Source organism: Poecilia mexicana, unplaced genomic scaffold (assembly GCF_051168715.1).
Source record: "Poecilia mexicana isolate PSO_F unplaced genomic scaffold, ASM5116871v1 scaffold_12, whole genome shotgun sequence".
Taxonomy (NCBI): Eukaryota; Metazoa; Chordata; class Actinopteri; order Cyprinodontiformes; family Poeciliidae; genus Poecilia; species Poecilia mexicana.
Window position 1 is genome coordinate 868,852 of NW_028263381.1, and position 20,705 is coordinate 889,556.

The window sequence follows — 20,705 nt, forward strand, 5'->3', positions numbered from 1 at the left end:
TTGTGAATAAGTCCACTCTCTGATAGGAAACATCCCTAGATGGAGTGTATGAGGACAGCTTTAATGTAGATTTAATGTAGCTCTCAGCTTTTCTTGTTTGAACAAATAATTTCAGATAAAGCAAAAAATCTGTAAGAGGATTCACCAGAGAAAATAACTCTGCAGTAGCCTTCCTGCAGGCTTTCAGTCTGTTTTTATTGCTTTGCAGCCTTGTTGCTCTCCTTCTTCTTACCAGGCTATTGTCCAAAAGTAATCACCTCACAGGATGCAGATGCTTTTGGACCCATTTATTGTCAGCATTGGTTGAGCTCTACGCTGGGTTCATTGCTCTGGGTTTAGGCCTCACATCAAATGTCATGGATGCAGAAATTGAAAAGAAAAGAAAAAAGAAAGGGAGAGAGGTTGTGCAAAAATTAAAAGGTAAAGAGGGAGAAGAGAATAGAGGAGAGAAAGAAGGATAAGGAGAACCAAGAAACCCCAGAGACAAAACACATAATATAGAACAAAAACAACATCACTGACAGTACTAGTTAATGCAAGATGTATTTAGTGGTTCTGGTACTAAATAAGCACTAAAACCAGATTGGTGGAGGTCTCTGACATGCTGTATCAGAATCTCAGCATGCATACTTTAGTCTGAGAGAAAACACATTGTTCATTGTTCTCTGTGGGACTTGGTGATAAAGAAATCCTGAAAGGCCAGCCGTTCTTCCTTACAACACACACTCACAATGGAAGAGGAAGTTTAATAGGAAGTCTGAGTTGTTGTGCTGAAGCTTGTGAATGAAGCAGACCCTCGAAACTCGCCATGACATCCCAGGAGTTTCCTGGAGACAGGAAAACTTTTGCTGCTCAGGCAGAAATGTCCGTTTCCTTTTATGGCTGCAATTGAAAACCGTTTAGGAGAAGCCAAGGAGGGTGGTTGGTGGGGAGGGGGGACGGTAAGAGCCAAAGAAAGTCATTCCTCTACCTGCAGTGTTTGTGGAGGGAGGAGTGTGTATCTGTGTGTGGATGCATTGTGTATTTTGCAGTTGGGGTGAGCATTTCTGTGTTTTGAAATCAGGCCTGTGAGGGTCACAGTGTGACTCCTCTCAGTCAGACAGAGGAAGTGGAGGAGGAGCTGATTCAGCCGGAGGCTCCGGCCCTCAGCTGCTCTCATTCTGCCTCTATTCCTCCTGTTGACACCTGCAGACATGTGATAGCTATACATGTGATCTCATGTATTCTCTAATATCAATGTTGGTGCTGTGATCTTACAGTATTGTAGTTTTTTTTCATCTAAAATTTGTGTTTTGAAATCTTGCCTAACAATTCACAAATTTATGACCCTTTATTTTTTTCACCACAACTAGCTTTGGCAAAGTCAGACTTTTGTTTTATAGCTTTTTTTTTTCTTAGCTTTTTTTTTTTAGTTTCCTAGCTTTGTGAGTCACACACTCCTGCTTGATATCTGCTAGGCTACAAATAAGTAGTATATTGTTTATTACATACTGCAGTTTTAAGAGCTATTTTACAACAACATCCAGCCATCTTGGCGACTGGAGGCTGATTGTCCTTTAAACATGAACAAAGACATTTATAATTTTCCTGAAAATAAAATAGACACAACATGCCTTTTATTTCCAAAATACAACAAATAAATAACTAACTTTCCTACTACATTAATACTGAAATGTATTTGTTTTTAGCAACATTTTAATATTGTAATAATCTAATAATTTTGTATAAGAAGTTTTTTGGGTGGTAAATTTCAACCCTGAATATTAATGACCCCAGAAAACTACCCTGGTTCCTGAAGTAGAATTTTTTTATTTTGTAAACACATCATTGATGCTGAAAACAACAAACTTTGACTTGTTGTCTTGGCGATATGGTTCTCAAAGAAGACTGCAGTAGTACAAAGGTGTGCTGCCTTAACTGATTGGAAACAGATCAGATTTCTGAGTTTCCAACCGGCAGGTCATTAGTCAGACCTGATTGATATGAAAAGTAATGTTGTGCTGCCTGTGAGCCTGATTTTAGTCTCAAGACTTTTAGCAGAGAAGGTGCGCGTGTGATGCTTTCTTGGTAAACAATGTGGGCTTACTTCCTTCTTCATTTTGTTAGCTTAGCGCAAAGCAAACAGAGCAGCATCCTGTCCAGCCCAAACCCGTCAACAGTTTGCAGAGCTGCATATTCCATTAGCGTGAATAAGAGCGTATTGATTTCCACTGTGAGCTCTGTGCTGATAACGGCTGACGGCATAACCAGCCCTTTTACCTGGAACTTGTTTGTGTTTGATTTGAAAGGCTGCCTGATAAGATGAGGTCAACTTAAAGGTGGCCCTACAACAAACAGATCATCGTGTCTTTTCAACTCATTAATATCTTTATACAAAGTCAAAATGGCTGAAAAACACAGAATGACCTTTAAATCAATTACGTATCTTAGAATATTAAATTAAAATGTAATCCAGACTTGTTTACTTTTATCATTGCCATATGAGAACAGCACTAAAATGAAAGCTTGTGAAAGTTTGCTGTCCCTGTTAGAGCTGATTGAGCTCCTGGGCTGGAATCCTTTTCATAAGCTCAGTAGGATTGCCAGGAATTATTCAGACAATCCTGGGGTTTCTGCATCGATTATCTCAACATCTGGCAGGTCACCAGATGCTGCAGCATGTGTTAGATCTTTCCTGCTGGAATGTCTAAACATGACCCTCTGGGCTTCCTAAAGCTGCTGGGTTACTGTTTTCTATCTTTTCCTTCCATTTAGAACGCATTACATGGTTCTAAATGGCAGGACAGCCTGAGATGATGGATGAAGAACTGGCATTCTGCTGCCTCAGGACTGGATCTGTTGTGTTTGCTCTGACATTATTGTGTCATTATATTTTATTTCCATATTTACAGAATCACTGACCATCTAGGGAAGACATAGCTATGCTCTGTAAATGCCTGCAAGTGAACAAATAATTATTTACTGAATTAGTTAGAAGCTAAGCCGGACTGCTGGCAGTTGGATCCCAAATGAACATTTGACATGCAGAGGTGAGTGAATCCTCCCCAGAGCAGACAATGTGTGTGTGCATAACGTATCAAAAGATGAGATTATTGGGTCATTTGAACATCTCTTGCATAACTTCTATAGCTGTAGCGAACATTGTCAATATTTCTGATGAAGGCATGAGATGTCCCGTCCTGCAGCTATTGGCATGTTGTTGGGGCAAGATACGGTGTTTAACAGATAAACCAGATCATCTGATCAGTGCTGAGCTGTAGGATGGAGCGGAGACCCAGGCTCCGGATCGTAACGCAGACAGTTTTGTTTGTTCCTGCCTGCTGCCACGGCGACATGAGCCCAGAGCTGGCTGTACTTCTTTTTCAGAACGTTCTTGTCTTATCATTCAACTTGTTCAGAGCTCAGCTGGATCAAACTCTGCTCCTCAGGGTAATGAATTGAATGAGATGTTGAAATCCAAACAGCAGAAAGGAATTTGTGGGGGATGGGGGCAAGGGGTGACCCCCTTCTGGATAAAAATGTGAACATATGCAGAAATATTCCTCCTAATGGCCATCTCATAACAAAGTCTGTTGTTCAGAACAGCTTCTTCTGCATTCAGCAGGTTAGAATGGAAACTGCACTCAGCTCGATATCCTGACTACAGTAACCACAAAACATTAAACTCTGTTCTATTCCTGTTTGCTTGTTTTCTTCTTCTCCTTCTAGAGAAGACAGAAGAAATGTTTCTATCAAAACCTGACAGTATTCATAGATGTGGTCCAATAACAGCTTCTGTCCTGAATGGCACACTGTTGTCCTGCCATGCACACATAACTGTAGATACATTTCAATAATATTTTTGAAAAGAAAACTTGTTTTCACATGCAAAACAGTGTTTCAAACTGTATACGTATTGTTAGAAATGTTTTTTTTGTATGTTAACAAACAAAATAAAGATTTTCAGAATCTCAATGATCTGCCAGATGCTGTCAGGATGAATCGCTCTTCAGATTAAATCCAGTTTTTCTTACAGCTTTGACTTTGAATAGGAATACAGTTACTACATTGCACTTCCCAACATGCAGCATGTCACAAAGTACCTGATGCTTCCTGCTATATTCAGGTGTGAATCAGCTAAATGGCTACATTTTAATGGAAGTTATTGCTTGCATTTGGGTGGAAAACGTGCTTTAATCTGAAAGCTTAAGGGATATTCCTCTGCTCCTCTTTAATCTGCTCAGGGCTGATTATCAGACAAGGAGGAAAAATACTGGAAACAGTCACATTGTGCTGATCTCTGCTGATCCCTCAGGCTGCAGCTTGTTTTTGTTTTCAGCCCGTAGAAGAAATGGGCCTGGGATCAGTGCATCTGTACTGTGTGTGTGTGTGTGTGTGTGTGTGTGTGTGTGTGTGTGTGTGTGTGTGTGTGTGTGTGTGTGTGTGTGTGTGTGTGTGTGTGTGTGTGTGTGTGTGTGTTTTCGGATAAAAATTTTCCCTTATTGTAATCTCTTCAAGCGCAAAATTGCCAAGGGGATCATAAAAATAGTCACAAGCAGGAACAATGGTTGGTGCTGCAGGAAAATGGAAAAACTTGTGCCCTGAATTCAGACTGGCAGGTTTGACCTCACCACCAATATGTCTAGGAAGAACAATGGGATGTTCTGTTGGGAGACAGTAAAGGTGTTTCATATTTCCTGTTGTTGTGTCATCACTTTGTGTATTATTGTTGTATTTTTGCTTTAATGGAACATTCCAACACTGAGAATAACTCTAAACACTCTGGTTGGTGAGGAAGACTCAGGATGAAGGCCTTCAGGCTCTGTGGAGCTATCTGGATCTGTTCATCAGTCACAAACACACATGCATGACTGACCTTCATGTCTGCACAGTCACAGAAATATGTTGCTGCCACCTAGTGGATAAATTGCACTACTGCTTTACCAGTTTGAGCCAACAAAATGAGTGACATCACAGATTTAACATTCTGATTTCTTCAGGAGTCTGAGCTGGAAAAAAATCCCCAACAGTTTACAGACTGTGACTCAGAATTAGGTTTAAATGTTCTGTGTACTGGGCGTACTGGGCGTACTGGGTGTACTGGTGTTGAGCTGTGCTGTCGTCCTGTTCCAGGTGAGCTGCTGAGCCAGCCGCGCCCCGACGGTCTGACTGAGATCATCTGTCCAAAGAACGGCTCGGAGCGGGTCGATGTGGCCCTGGTTTACCCCCCCACTCCCACAGCTACGAGCCCCAAGTGACTCCACTGCCCCCCCACCGCAGCCCTCACACCCATCTACACAAAAACATGGCTGCCCCGGCTCGTCTCGCAGTGTCTCCAGACGCCACGTCCCCCACCACTCCTGCTGTCCTCCTCCATCATCAGCACCGCTGCTTCTGCCAACACTGGAGCTCACATCAACGTTTAGGTAGATAACATTTCCTGGTGTTCCTTCATCTGCCTCATCCTGCCTGGACATCAGAGTGCTTCCTGTCAGAACTGGAAGGCCTGGTGTAAATCTGTGGTTTTTATGAAACAGTCCAGCAGAGCTGAGGTCCAATTCCAGAAGTTTAATGCAAATTTGCTTGGGCCTGTCACCGGAACAAATTTTGCTGGATGATAAATTTTCCCAGTAATTTTTGCAAAAAAATTATAATGTTGTTTTGAGGCCATTTTCAAGTAATATTTTGATAATGGCATAGTGATGCAAGTTCACTCTCTTAAAGTCCAAGAAAGTGGAAGATATGTAGAATATCCAAAACAAAACACAACCAAAAACGATAAACCAAAATAAAAACCTCACACAACCAAAACCATAAATAAAATGGATTATGGTGTCTCAGTAAACCAGATTTCTTTTGAAAAATATTCATCAACAGAATGGAAAATATGAAACTAATTTAAGACATGGTTGAGACAAATCAGTAAAAGTCCCATTTACCATAATGATGAGTGTCACTGTGCTGTGGCCTCCTTCTAATGTGTTCATGAAGGATCTTCTGCACCTGCTGACCTTTGATTTGTTTGACTCTCAGACTGTCAGTCTCTAAGTGGACCAAAGTCTGTCCAGACCAGGACACTCCTGGTGACTGGCTCGGTCTCTGGGAATGCCTAATAAAACTTATTATGAAGGAGTTAACATCTTAAATGTTCCAGATTAACTGTCAACTCTTCCACTTTTCCTTCAAATTGAAGTTTCATGTCTAATGGTTGGGATAGAGGAAGTTCATGTTTTCATGAAGCTGCTGTTTGGTGTTTCTGTTTTTACCTGAATATTTCTGTGTGTTGCAGGTTTGTGGCTCTGTCTGTTGGCGTCAGCCTGGTGCAGACGGAGGAGCGGCTCAGCATTCTGTAGCATCAACCACAAACGCTGTTTCAGAAGTTTCTCCCTGGACTCTGAGATGAAACAGTGAATCTGAATAGCAGTCTCAAACTCATGGTGCATTTATTTGGTCATTTATCAACAGTTTTTTTTTTTCCAGAGAAACTTGTGAAGCAGAGAGACTGTTCTCTTCCCCCTGAGGAGAACCTGTTGAGCGGTGTGAGCAGGGTGAGCGAGGTGAAGAAGGCTCCCATCCTGAAGCTGCAGACCTGCAGGGCAGCGTGGAGGAGAGCAGGAGCAGGGTGTCTTTACTCTCACATGCAGCTATTCAGTGCAGACCACAAGTCACAGTCATTCATCACAGACATCTCAGTCAGGTCCTAACTAAATGTAACTGCAGAAGACAGGCCAGCAGGTGGAGCCAAAGATGCAGGAGGATCATTTAGATATCAGAGAATCAGCCAGTAGGTCAAGCTGGTCTGGACGTTCTAATCACTTCATGTCATTTCTCACACAAATCAAAGCTGTTTCTGGGCGGGGCTTCAGGAAATATCTGGAAAACTACATTTTATTTTACCATCAGACGATCCATGAAGCTGAGGACTAGACAGCAGCAGAGCCACCATGGGCTCTGAAGCCTTTCAGGTGGTTCTTCAAGAAACAACTGCAAGATATTAACTACTCTCAACTATTCAACGATATTTCACTTTAAAACTCTTGAACTGTCCCTTTAAGGCCTGCCCTTTCACTGTCCATTTGCAGCTATGATCACACATGTTGTTTAGGGAATGTAGTGAAACATTTCCAGACTTTCCCCCCAAATCCAATTTTCTAAAAGATAGCTTAAAATATCTGCTGGAAATTTATTGTAAACAGCTTTACTGAGATATCAGAGAATGAAAAGTGACGTGATTTTGAAAATGAAAAATCTGTAGCAACCCTGTGCATAATGTACAGGTAATGACAAAAATAAGTTTCCCCTCCCAGGACAGTGAATGCATCAGGATTTAAGGATGACTACAGATATGTCTTATGTAATGAAGGGTTTCGGTCGTCAGGCTTGTTGTTGACCTGAGGACAGAAGGGCTGGCCACTAGATGGCGCCACAATAAATTACAATGATAAAAAGGTTTTGCAAAAGCGCCTCCTAATTGTTCCAGCTGGAACTGCTCCCACAGAACTTTGCAAGAACTTTTCCTGTTTGTTACTTTCATGTTTTTCTCTCCACATGCAGTTAGTTTTATTGTTCCAGAATTTCCTACATCTGGATCTGATATACATCTTGGAGAAGACAGCCTAGCTGTGGGACTGGATCCACATCACTCACTCATAACATTCCTCTCAAAATCCAGATTTCTCAAACACTGACTACTAAAGAAAGCTTGATTCTTATTATAAGTCAACTCAGACATTTACGTGTGTGTGTGTGTGTGTGTGTGTGTGTGCGTGTGTGTGTGTCAATAAATTAGTACATTATTGAAAAGTTAATTAATTACAATAATTAATTCACACAGAAATGTGAACCTAAGGCAAAAATATTTTAATACCTCCTTAAAGGTTATTTGTGTTAATGCTACAAATGAGCCTCATTAGAACATCAGAAGACATTTTACATTCTGATGAGGTGTTGGGATGTAGATCCCTGCTGCTGCCCAATGGGATCCATCAGAGCTGTGGAAATGTGACATGAAGTGCAGGATGGAACAGACCGAATGTGAAACAAAAACAATCTACCATTCAGCAGCTGAAGAACGTTTCAACACTAAGCAGAGAGTTTCCTGGACACCGCTCATCGTGGCCTTGTGGTTTGCACTTCATCAGGCCCTGAATGATGGCTGGTGATCCACTAATCTCCTCTTCCTCACACGCCCTTCAACAGGTCACATGTTAGCAGAGCAGAGTGTTCACATTTTTCTCTCCACTGCCACCTCTGGCTGAACAACTGAACCGTTCAGAACAGTGACTGCTGTGAAAGGATGAGATCTGGTTGTTCCCACTCTAAAGAGCTTTTCTGCAGGATTAAACTAAAGACTGTTTTCTTTCATGTAAATAATATCTTTATTTTTCTACTTAGACACAACGTGTCAAGCTGTGGCATATTTACAGTGCAATGCTGTGCATGACTCGAGAGACATGCAGAAAAGGTTTTATATGTAGCTGGTTTCAATATGAATACCAAATAAATCGATATCTGGCTTTAATGGGTGCTCCCCTGTGTGTTGTTCTTTACTTCTTTTACTTATACATTTTTCTTCCAGCTCTAATCTGGTAGGAAAATGATGCATTGTTCCCATCATTTTAAAGTGTGACGTGTGTTTGTATACAAGTTGTATCCAGCTGCAGGTCTGTGTCTGTAGGTTTACACATCTAGAGACTAAAAGGTTTGTCCAGCAGCTCAAGCTCATTCAGACTGGATATGAAGATTTGTAGACAGCAATTTTCAAGTCTTACCACTGATTCTGACAAGGATTGGGACTGGACTTTGAATAGGCCATCCTAATACATTATAATGCTTTAATTTAAACCTTTTCCTAATTCTGGCTCTAATTTTAGAGTTATTGTCCTGCTGGAAAGTAAATCTACATTCCTGTATCTTATTTTACAGGCTATCAGACTTTCCTGATCCTGGCCTGTGTTTAGCTTCATTGATCTTTCCATCAACTTTCTCTAGCTTCACACACATGACGTTGCCACCACCATGATTCACTTGGAGATGCTGTGTTCAGGGGCCATGCACTGTCGGATTTTTTCTACTACTCATAACTTTTTTCTTGTAGCTCAGAAAGTATAACTTTGATCTCATTTGATCAGGATCCCTTTCGACCTTTTTGATGTCCTACAGTACTTGTAGCAAATTGCAACCTTGACCTTCTTCCTGCTTCTGTTCCGTAAAGGCCGGCTCCTCCAGAGCTCCCATGGGAGTCTTGTCTGCTTCCCTGATTAATGTTCTCCTTGGTCAGTCTGTCACTGACCAAGGACAGACTAACCTTGGTCAGTCTGTCCTTGGTGCTCAGTTTTGTTGAGCACCAACAAAACTGAATGTCTTCAGTTTTGTTGGTGCTCAATCCATCCTCTCTCCATGTTCAGATGATGGACTGACCAGAACTCTGTGAGATACTGCTGCTACGATAGCGAATAATAACAGATTGTTGAATGCAGAATCAGCCCAAAATATACATTTCCAGACCATTTTTAATTAAAAACTGTCATATTAAAACCTTTCATTTGCTCAAATAAGCAACTTTAACCTAATAAATGAACAGTGAAAGTCAGTGTCATAAAGTGTGTGAATCTGACAGCAGTTTCACACACTTTTTGCATGTTACCCGATTTTGTTCCACATGTTACCGATAAACAAACACAACAGATCAAGATCAAGTGTAAGAACATTTTACAGTATGTAGATAAATGTTACAAATTACTTACTAATGTGCAAATTACTTACTAATAACTTAGAAGGTATAAGAGCTATAGCATCTTTAATTAGTTTTAACTATGGTTAACTTCCTGTTTGAGTGGTGATGCCTTTGTTTTGAAGGGACAATTTCCTGCTTAACTGGAAAGGCAGATTAACGGCAATCAAAAAACTAAAGATAAACTGTAACAGAGCTTATAAAATGAATCGTATTAGCAGCCTCCTTAATAAAGACAAAAGGTATAGTTACGATGTAAATAAGTACTTGTTTTAAATATTTGTAATTTAAACTGCATTTCTTTATCAAAATATCAAAACTAAAGTTAGCTTACGTTGAAAGAAAAAAATTCAAGCTGTGTTAAAATTCATCTGTAAGGTATGCTGCATCTAATATGGCATCACTTGATTACAATATTTTTGTTTCTTTATGACCTATGTATCTAACACTGCAATAGTCTGTTAAAGGCATTTCTGTCAAACTAGAACAACGTTCTTCAGAAACACAATCGAACAGAAACAGAGTTGGTTGTTTTAAAATTGATTGTGGTATTTTCTAGTATTATAACGTTAAATAATAACAGGACTTGACTGAATACCAAGATAAATTAGTGGTATTTAAATTCAGAGTAATTAAAAAGACAAAACGAGACAGACAAGAAAACGGAATCACGGACAAAACTCATTGGTTTCTGAGGACGTGAGCGCTGACTGAACAGATAAGGCTCCAGCCAGGATTAACTGAGCCTAGCTGCACAGGATATCACCATAGTTTATGTGTTACCGCTTTTAAGAAATCAAATCGATGCTTAATTAAGGCAGGATATCCGGAAAACCCCGGCTTAATCCACTAACCTAGTTTTGTGAAACAATCCTCTGATCAGTGCCACCTCCTGACCAGCAGGGGGCGGTAAACTAAGACGAAGCAGAAGAAGAGGAACACAGCCTACCTACTTCCTCTTCCCACTGCGGCCTCAGAGGTGAGGATCTTAGTTTTTTTTTCAAGGAGCAGAATCTGCTCACAATCTCTTTTAAATCTTCTCCATCCAATGTTTTAACGCATTGGGTTTCATCTATTGATAATAAACAACCAATCTGGCGTCATATGTCTGAGTTGAAAGGCGTAGATTATGGATTATATGTTAAATAGTGTGAGGACGCTGGATTAGGTCGCTACTGTAGCTCTCCGCCATGTTGGCTACATGTGATGATACACACTTAAATGCTATTTTTTAAAAGAATATTAACAACATATTCTTTCCTCAAGACAGTGCCGAATTTATGTTAATTCTGGTTTTGTTGGCATTTGTTTTAGAAAAATGAGTAGACGATAGCAACTAAAATTAGCGTGTTTTCTTGCTGAGCTGAAGGAGGGGGCTCAATGAAAACCCTGACCGTGTTTGTGTTGCAGGTATCTGAAAATGGTCCGCTACTCTCTCGACCCCGAGAACCCTACTAAATGTAAGTAAAACCCGCAGCAGGGTCTGGGTTCGGGGCTTCGCTCGGTGGCTGTGATGACTCTTAGGACACCTTTGGATTAATCGTGAAAATAACTTATTAAACCTGAGCTACACAGTACTGAGGCAGTGAGTGTTTTGTTAGCTGCTGGGTTGTTGTTTCATGTCTTCATTTTTCGTTTCAGCATGCAAGGCCAGGGGCTCCAACCTCCGGGTTCACTTCAAGGTAAGCCGCCCAGCTGGTCACATGTTGGATCAGACTGTCACTTTAAGATGCCTTACCTTATTTTATGTGACTTTATAAAATTGCTAATAAGGCAAGAGAACTACTTTCTTTTTAAGTATTTAGCTTTTGAATATGACATTCTGTTACACAACAATAGATTTTTCTTTAAGTTGTGGAAATTGTCCAAATGTTTCATCAATCCTTAAACCTCTGAGTGTCTGCCAGAAACTCAGAATTCCTGGTAGACAGAGTTTTTGATTTTAGGTGTTTCAAACTTAGTTTTCTTCCTGAGTTGGCATTCAGTGCAAATCTTTTTTTGTCTCCATCTTAATTTTGTTTTCATTATGAAAAGAATAATGACAATAAAGGATGATCAAATGTACTTGGATGCTGTTACAGTTCAGAGCTCTACATTGAGTTAAACCGTCTTTTAAACCAAACCAAGGAAATGTAATTCAAGTTGAATCAGGGACCTTAGAGGTGTTAGTTCTGCATCTTTACCAGAGTCATATCAGGTCTAGTGTTTAAATTTATACTTTTTAAAATTTACACAGCTGATTAAGGGGCTTGTCTCTGTACATAGTCGGAAAATTGTGACATTGTTGAACTTTTGTTTGTTTCAGCTCTGTTTAATCTCACCAGGTTTTTCTCCAGTCTCTAAACAAATTTGTTTTACTCAACTGCTGTGCTTTATGTTTTCCCTAACAGAATACCCGTGAGACAGCCCAGGCCATCAAGGGCATGCACATCCGCAAAGCCAACAAGTACCTGAGGGACGTCACGGTCAAGCACCAGTGTGTCCCCTTCCGTCGCTACAATGGTGGGGTGGGCCGCTGTGCTCAGGTTAGACCCAGCACCAACACCTGGAGGGGGCGTACAGGCTGCCATGATGACCTTCTTAGGACACCTTTGGATTAATGATGAAAACAAACTCTTAGTCTGAGCAGTGTTGGGGGGAAACTTTGAGACTGAATGGCGAGGATGTGTCTCTTCTAATTGGTTTATTGTTTCCAGGCCAAGCAGTTCGGCTGGACTCAGGGTCGCTGGCCCAAGAAAAGCGCAGAGTTCCTGCTGCACATGCTCAAGAATGCAGAGAGCAACGCTGAGCTGAAGGTGAGTCCAGGTCCGGTATCCGGTATCAGACGGGCCATATAGCACTTGGCACAAATGTACAAAACACAAGTATGTCTCCATTAGATCTGTCATGTAATGTTAATTTCTGAGAATATTTCTCTCCAATTCCATTAAAAATGATATTTAACTGCTTATCTTGATGCCAACTCAAATTACAATACCATTGAAAAATAAATCCAGTAATTTGATAATTGAAACCAATTTATTACAGTGATTTATTTTCTACATTACTTTCTGTTCATCTTAATAACTGGCTGATAACTTTATGATCTCAAAAAATCAGAATATTCAATAAAATCTATATATGTAACAGAATTATGTTTCTCATATTTGTTTCTTTTCTTCTCCATAGAAGTTTAAACAGAGACTCAAAGGACATGTTTTTATGTCCACAGACTGAAAAGGCAGTTTTCAGTTTTAATGCATTTAATGAAAGCATTAATTCAGATTTTTGTTCTGCAGATAATCATTTAGCTAAATAAAGAAACCTGCCCAGTGTTTCCCATAGGGACTTGAACTTTTCAACCCTTTTGATATATTTAGCACAGAAACAAATTGCAGCAGGCCAAAATCAGTCAGGCTTTTTAAATATTGTGATCGGCCAGAAAATTGCAATCGCTGCACCTCCACTTTCTTTTAATAACAGTAATAACAGTTTCTACTGCTACTTGCAGGAGAGCAAACTGCTGCCATTAAAACACCACCAAACATGTTTAACCCTCTTGCAGTCTTAAGAGATGGGGTCATTAGGACCCCCACAAGTTTTTTGGTCCAGCAGGGTCGCACAGATATGTGTGTGCATTTACAAGGTTTTTTGTGGGTGGTTTCGGAAACTGACAGTTTGGCCGTGACATTTGCCACGCTCCTCCAGAGTGTTGTTAACACTGATATCCTTGTGACTGTTTTTTTGTTCGCTCTGTCTGATGGAGAGAGTGCGTGTTCACCAGCGTGTGAGATCACCTGACTCAGGGTGTGTGAGGATCAGTGATGAGAACATGTTTTTCAGTCGGTAGCCTAAAGTGGTGTGAGACTTGAAGCCTAACTTGAATTGTAGGGAAAACACTGGGAAACATTGAACACTTTTCTGGCAACTTCATGTAGGCTTGGGTAGAAAAATGAAGAGTTGAGGTATAACCTAAATATAGGGAAGTTTCATTGTTTCATACTCAATTTGTGTATGATTTTGTGGTTAAATAATTAAATAAAAAATATATCTATATAGAAACACAGTAACTTTATGAAATCCTGCTTTTTCTTCCCAGTGATGTGACTGGAACTTGATACCAGCTGCTTGCTGGTATTCAAGCACATGCTTCATTTTAAACAAACTGCTCATATTTTTGCAGTAAGCATCAGCTCACACACTTTGTAGATTACCTTTTTCTACTCCTGGTCTGTTTAACCCTCCATTGGTCTTACAAAACAGTATTTTTTAGTCAGTGCAGTCCGGTGAGTTGCACATCTGCACAGCATTGTGCTAAGAGCGCTGAAGGTGAACCAACTCCAGATAATCAACATTTTGCACTGCCTTTTTAACCAGCTCTTCCCTTCTCAGCCAGCTGATTACATCAACAAGCGTTAATGCGGTTAGCCGGTAGACTACAGGACTCTATTGTAGGCCAAATTTCTACTAATTCCATATATGTCGCACTTTCCTATTAGCTGGTTAGTCAGGCTATCTGCTGTGGTAGAACTTAAATTTTTACTCCATAAATATCAGTTTAATATTTCTGCTCAGGCCATCTCTTCCAACAGTCAGTGGTTTTGAGACAGAGTGTTCTCTTAAAACCTTAGTGTGCCTTGACATCTAATTTCTTATTTTCATCACATATTCAGTCTGGTTTTATATATTATTTATGATTTGTGACAACTTCTCAGATTTTACCCAATCTGTGATTTCAGGGTCTGGACGTGGACTCTCTGGTTATCGAACACATCCAGGTCAACAAGGCCCCCAAGATGAGGAGACGCACATACCGCGCCCACGGCCGCATCAACCCCTACATGAGCTCACCGTGCCACATCGAGATGATCCTCACCGAGAAGGAGCAGATCGTTCCCAAGCCAGAGGAGGAGGTGGCCCAGAAGAAAAAGGTGCAGTACAGATGTTGACTGAAGAGCTCAGACCAGCAGGTTCAGCTCAGGTTCCTGAAGCCCTTTCTCCACAGCCAAGGTTTTAACCAGTTCTTACCCAGAATGCCTCAGCTGCAGCCATGTCATTACCAGATCCTTCAGTTCCTTCCTGTTTTCTGTACCACTGTAGAGGTGGTACTAACCAGGTAACCAGGCATGCCACTTGATTGGCCTGTGGGAGGCACAGTGAGACTGCAGTAGATTTTGATCTGCAAGTCAATAATTCCATGGTCAAATCTTTAAGTTCAAACCTTTTTATCAATTATAGCATCAACCGGACAGGGCAACAGACAAAATGTACCCAGAGATTTCAGAGAAGCTGTTTGCCCAAGGGGACAGAGTGACCCCACCAGAGCAGGGTCCACATTCTGAGAAATGCACCCAGTCAGACCAGCACCAAAGCAGACCAAACCCGGCTAGAGGGAGACTAGACAATGGAGAAGGGGCTTCAGACTGAACCAGCTGTATGACTGAACACATCCACTCACTGAGGCACTCTTTGATGGTTGCCATGATGACTACTTAGGACACCTTTGGATTCTCCATGAAAATAAATGATTACATTCTGAGCAACTAAGCAGCAAAGTTGTCATTCCTGTCATCACAGAATCGGTATTAACAGAGTGTCTGTCTGCAGGTTTCACAGAAGAAGCTGAAGAAGCAGAAGCTGATGGCACGCGAGTAAAGTCTAATAAAAACTGCCTTGTAATATCAGGCCAGACTCTGGATCTTTATTCTTCTTTACCTACTGAATACCTGAAGTTTGTCCCATAAAGGCTGTTAATTCAGAGAGATTACCTGCAGAGCCTAAACTGAGGTATTCTGTTTAGAAGTGGCTTTAATCACATGAATGCTTTCTGTTTGATCAGCTGCTGTAAACATGCAGCAGATGGCTAAAATATGACCTCTTCCCAAACTATACAGCTTAGTTTTCCAATTGAATTGACTGAGATATTAGGGAAACTTTGCTTCCAGTCTGTTTTATTGGACTGTGCAAACTGCTGACATATCTGCTTATATTTTAGGATGTTGTGCATCCCTACAATCAGAATGAGTGTTAAACGGAAAAAAAAAACCCTCATCACTCAACTTACCCCAAAATGGGCCAAGTTGAGTCACATATTTAAAAACACATCATCCTCTCCCCAACTCAGTCCCACCCCTCACTGACCACCTTCTCTAGATGTCACTTTTTTATCAAATGCATTCTATACAAAATTCATGGTTACAACAACTTTTTGTTGTAGATTTCTACTAAACAGGCGTTTGGCTAAAAATGCCCTGCAGGATGCTTTTTAGTGGCCTTGGGAAGCAAACGTTAACATTTGGAAAGAAATGGTAAAACTGAATCCTTGTTCCAGGCAAATTGGCAAATTGAGATTCCGTGGCAGCTAAGAAACCTCTGCTTCTCCATCAGAACCCGTCTTTCTCAAAAGTACTTTATTTTTTGTCTCTATATCTCAACTGTGTCATTCTGTCTATTTTTGCATCGTTTGGTGCTGCTCAAACATACTTCCCTTCACTAACTCCACTGTTGGCTCCCCTATTTGTTCAGCACTTGTATCCGTCTGTCCATCCATCCATCCATCCATCCATCCATCGTACAGGTCATACATAGAACAACAAATTTAAAATAATTATTGTGGTCTAAACAAAAAGTTAACTTTCAAGAATGAAAAACATATTTAAAGAAAAGTCAAATCATCTTACCTTTTCAAACGTCATTTAATGATGCCTTCTAACCAGCACAGTTGCTTTTTTTGTGTGTCACGTTATCAGTCAAGGCGTGGCTCAATTTACCCCTGATAAACATGTATTCATTTTTAAGTCTTAAGTATAATAAATGATAATAATCAGATTACAGTCTGACTAAAAACTGAAGATCTGTTTTAAAATCCTAGACAGATATCAAGACTGATTTCAAATTTTTCGTAATAGTTCTTTGATTTAATTTAGAAATACTAGACTTTCATAGAAAAGTATCTGCTGTTACAGGTGGTATCCACACGGGGGCTCTAGTGGATCGTCACCTTTCCGGTGTTTGAAAGAAGAGATGTCCTGTTTTCACTAGATGGTTCATTGCTACTAAAACTTGAATTCTTCCATTTTTACCTGCGCAGACTGCTGACCAGGTTCATCTACATCCAGAAAGAAGAGTTTAACTGGGTTTCCAGAAAAAAATCACTAGGAGTATTTTTTATACAATACACACAGTGAAAATAAGGAACTTTCTGTCCTGCCTGAAATGAAATGTTTGAGGCAAGTTTTTTCCTGAGTAAAGACGCGTGTAGGGAACAGATGTCAGTGGAAATGTACGTATTTCCTCCACAATTCATAGGAAGGGAAACTCTAACATGAACATGTGGCTGTAGATCCTGAGAGCTCCAATCCCTTCTGTACACATCATCTAATAATCCATCAATGGTTGCATGAACAAAAACCTGATCACTCACTTCAATATTTTTTATATGCAAAGAACTTTTTTTTTTCCTTGCCAGGTTTTACAATGTGTTATACAAGAGTAGGTCAAACTATCAAATTATTAACCTTAGGCTGAGGCAAAATAGCCAGCAGCTGCTGTACAGGAAGTTCACATTTCATCCAAGATTACCTCATAAAGTTCCTGGCTAATGCAGTGGCGATGCCCAGATGATCTGGCTGGAGTGTGAGCTCTTTTGTTCTGTTTCATGGACAAACATCTCTCATTGGACCACAGAACATCCTTTCTATCCAGTCAATACGAGACAAATGTGTTGAAACCTTTTCTGACGTGGACAATACGTGCAGAGGCTGGTGAAGTCAGAGATCTAGAGTTTTCTAATTTCTCTGAGTATTAAGCAGCATGAACTTTGTGGCTCATCCACTCCTGGAATGAAAGCTTTCTATTGGTTAGTGATCATTTTTGAGTCGTATAGTTTCTTCTATAATGTTTTCTGTTAACGCACAGCTGGTAGAAGATGGTCACTGTGATGAGGATCATTCGATGGGGAACTTTTCTTGAGCATCATCTTTACACTTGTTTAATTTGATAAGTAGAATCTCCAAAAACTGGCTGGGATTTTAAAGATTAATATGAAGAATTATGAATATGGTGAATTTTAAAGCCTTTAATCTTCTGCCTGTTCCTTTATGTAAAACTTTTAAATTCCAAACAGAGATAACCACAAACTGGATCAATTCTTATGATTCTTTGTATTATTAATATTATTAATAAAACAGTATTGATTGTGCAACTATATTAGTGTGATTGATAAATTATGCAGAACTGAATCTTTTACTAATTTTGTCATGACATCTGACATTTAAGGAATCTGTTTTCATTTGTACAGAATGAACCACAAACCAAACCTAATAATTAAATATTCACAATTAAGATAGAAGCATGAAAGGTAAAAAAATGAAATAGGTCAATTTAATAAATAAATATATATTTTTTCGGAATATACTATAGCCATTATCTAAAATGTGTTTGACTATTATTTGATCGAACATGCCAAGAAATATTTACAGGTTAGGAAAGATAATTTTTAATTTGTAAAAAATAGAAAGAGAGAGAGCAGAATTAAACCGAATCATCAGTGCAAACCAAACATTTCTCTATCTTTTCCGCTCAACATAAATACTTCAGCTTGTCTCACTCTTAGAGCTTAACGCCCCTCCACAAAACAAAGCAGCTCACTGACCAAGAAGGCACGTTCAAGGAACACATAAACACCGGCGCTTATGACATCTCAAACTGAAATTAAAATATTTCTGTTTTATCACCTCAAGTTAAAAATTAAAGGTCTGGTCTGAGGATTTAAAAGTCACATATTTGCCTGATTTAATGTAGACTCATTTCCTCTTTAGTAACCTGGAAGATGCGTTGTGAGAAAAGCTGGAGCTCCTGCAGTTTTTTCCACACCAACTTTCTGCTAAGGGTTCTTAGCAGACCTGGCTTTGCTGGAGCTCTCTTCCTAATTTAGAGGAATTCTTTCTTCCCTCTGTCCCCTCATGCTTTCTCAGTAGGACAAACTGTTGCAAAGTAAGTGACTTGATGCAATCAGCTGGACTTTAACTCCTACCAAATGCCATTCAACCAAATGAAAGCATGCGCTGTACAACTGGATTGATCTGGAACACGTGTTTTATAGTTGAATCGAAAACTGAACTCAGTGATTCTTGAGAATAGGGACAAAATGGGTTTTAATTTTCCCATATTTTTTAAAAATTATTTCTCAACCTTATGTATGCAAATATGACAAATAATGTTTAGAAAATATGAAGATGCTAAGGTACAGGCTCCCAGTTGCGAATTTTTTTAAAAAAATTACATTTTTAATCGACCTGACTCAGAACTTTGTCATCACCATCTGACAAAAATAAATCTAAAATGATTTTTAAAATACCCCATTAGTGATATTTTTACTCAATTTACAGACAAATGCTTCTCAAGAAATAAAATAAATATTATTTAAAACAAAAAACAAGAAAAAGTCCATCTGATGGAGTTGACAGTGCATGACGGAGTTGACACAGAACTGAAGGTGGTGACAAACTAGTGAGTAAAATGAAAAACTTGGTACATGTGAAGTAATGCAATTCATGTAAAATACATTAAAATGAATTAGTTGCACAATTAAGTGAGATTTGACAACAATTTCACTGAAAGAGTCAGAAAAACTCTGACGGAGTTGACATCTGACGGAGTTGACGAAATGCCAAACTACCTCAATTTATATGATGTTATTCTGAAGGAGGCCATATTGTAGCTCGTCAGGTCCATTAAATCTTTACATTATACCAAAATTAAGCTTTTATTTCGCAAAATTTCATCAAAGTTTTGTAAATTGTCAGTTATGGAGTTGACACATCATGGTTGTGACAAACAATTTAGGAATAAAACAGAAGAAAAAACTAAAGAATAACTTAAGCTAACCGGAGCTAACTAGCCCTCCTAGCAAAGGAAGAGAAAGGAAGTGGTCATGGGGTCCTCAGAAGTTCTGGTGCCCCCCAATAATGCCTGATTTTTTTACATTCTTTTCATTTCTGACGGTGTTGACAAAAACTAAGGACAAATTTCAACGGAGTTGGAAAATATCTAAAAATTATTTTTAATTCAATTTATCGATACTTTTATAATTATTTATATGACTACTTATACTTAATTGTAATAATATATAATTTTAGTATTTCTTTAATTGTTTTAAACTATAAGAATGTGTTGAGTTCTGCTCCTGGACAAGGGCTTTTACAGGCATCATCCACCGACTACAATGTTTAAAATAAAAAAATATTCAGCAAAAAAAAGAAAAATATACATTGTTGTGCTCACATGACCCAGGTTAGTTTAGTTAGATATTTGAAAAAAATATATTTTGTGTATATTTTATTCAAATTTCATGCTTTATCCATAGGACCTGTTTTGTCCCTATTCTCAAGAATCACTGAACTAATTAGCACTAGTAGTGAATTCTGCAAGTCAATCACTAGATGCAGTCTGCAGGGTTTCCTTAGATAGAAACTTTGAATAATTAATTGAGCATACTGTACAGTTTGATAATTAGTATCAATTTTAATTGAAGTGAAATTATTTTTTTTGCTTTATCTTGGGATCATATTTGTTGTGAATTGGCGATATAGAAATACATAGAATAGAATAGAATTGTTTGGTAAATCAGATTAGAATAGCTGAACGAATCTGAAAATTTGCACATATATGTGATTGAATATGAACTGTTTTTATTTTTTGTAAAGCCCTTTGAGATCACATTTGTTTTAATCTGGCGCCGTGGAAATAAACAAAATTTAATAAAAGGAATTATTTTCTTAGTTATTAGTAGAGCTCGCGTTATCTACAGAAATATTTTACTTATTTGTCCGAAGAGTTTTGGGGAGACGCTTTGATAGTGTGTGTGTGTGTGTGTGTGTGTGTGTGTGTGTGCGTGCGTGCGTGCGTGTTCCGATCACATGAACATCTCCCAATCGGAATATAAGTGCTTTGGTCTCCGCCCCTTCTCTGGCTGAATCATTCTCGGGAATTAAACTGGAACCCCGCTCGTCAC

The 20,705-nt window shown here is 39.3% G+C and overlaps 2 protein-coding genes and 3 non-coding genes across 5 annotated transcripts in view; all 5 read left to right on the top strand.

Moving 5' to 3' along the window:
* Positions 1-8,500, top strand: part of mfhas1 (multifunctional ROCO family signaling regulator 1) — a 31,460-nt gene extending 22,960 nt beyond the window's left edge. The window contains exons 2-3 of the mRNA XM_014970187.2: positions 5,113-5,405; positions 6,269-8,500. Coding sequence (XP_014825673.2) covers positions 5,113-5,237 — 125 coding nt within the window. The 3' untranslated portion in view covers positions 5,238-5,405; positions 6,269-8,500. The remainder of the gene's footprint in view (positions 1-5,112; positions 5,406-6,268) is intronic.
* A 2,135-nt stretch (positions 8,501-10,635) lies between these two features.
* On the top strand, positions 10,636-15,375 carry rpl17 (ribosomal protein L17). Its single transcript, XM_014970188.2, has 7 exons — positions 10,636-10,691; positions 11,123-11,172; positions 11,354-11,394; positions 12,103-12,237; positions 12,409-12,507; positions 14,431-14,622; positions 15,299-15,375. The coding sequence occupies exons 2-7, from the start codon at positions 11,133-11,135 to the stop codon at positions 15,344-15,346; spliced, it is 555 nt and encodes a 184-aa protein (XP_014825674.1). The 5' UTR covers positions 10,636-10,691; positions 11,123-11,132; the 3' UTR covers positions 15,347-15,375.
* LOC148155928 (small nucleolar RNA SNORD58) lies at positions 11,218-11,283 on the top strand. Its single transcript, XR_015764965.1, has one exon. It is a non-coding gene; the product is annotated as a small nucleolar RNA SNORD58 (small nucleolar RNA).
* LOC148155929 (small nucleolar RNA SNORD58) lies at positions 12,276-12,342 on the top strand. The gene has a single exon (XR_015764962.1). It is a non-coding gene; the product is annotated as a small nucleolar RNA SNORD58 (small nucleolar RNA).
* Positions 15,168-15,235, top strand: LOC148155930 (small nucleolar RNA SNORD58). Its single transcript, XR_015764964.1, has one exon. It is a non-coding gene; the product is annotated as a small nucleolar RNA SNORD58 (small nucleolar RNA).
* Positions 15,376-20,705: the final 5,330 nt, after the last annotated feature.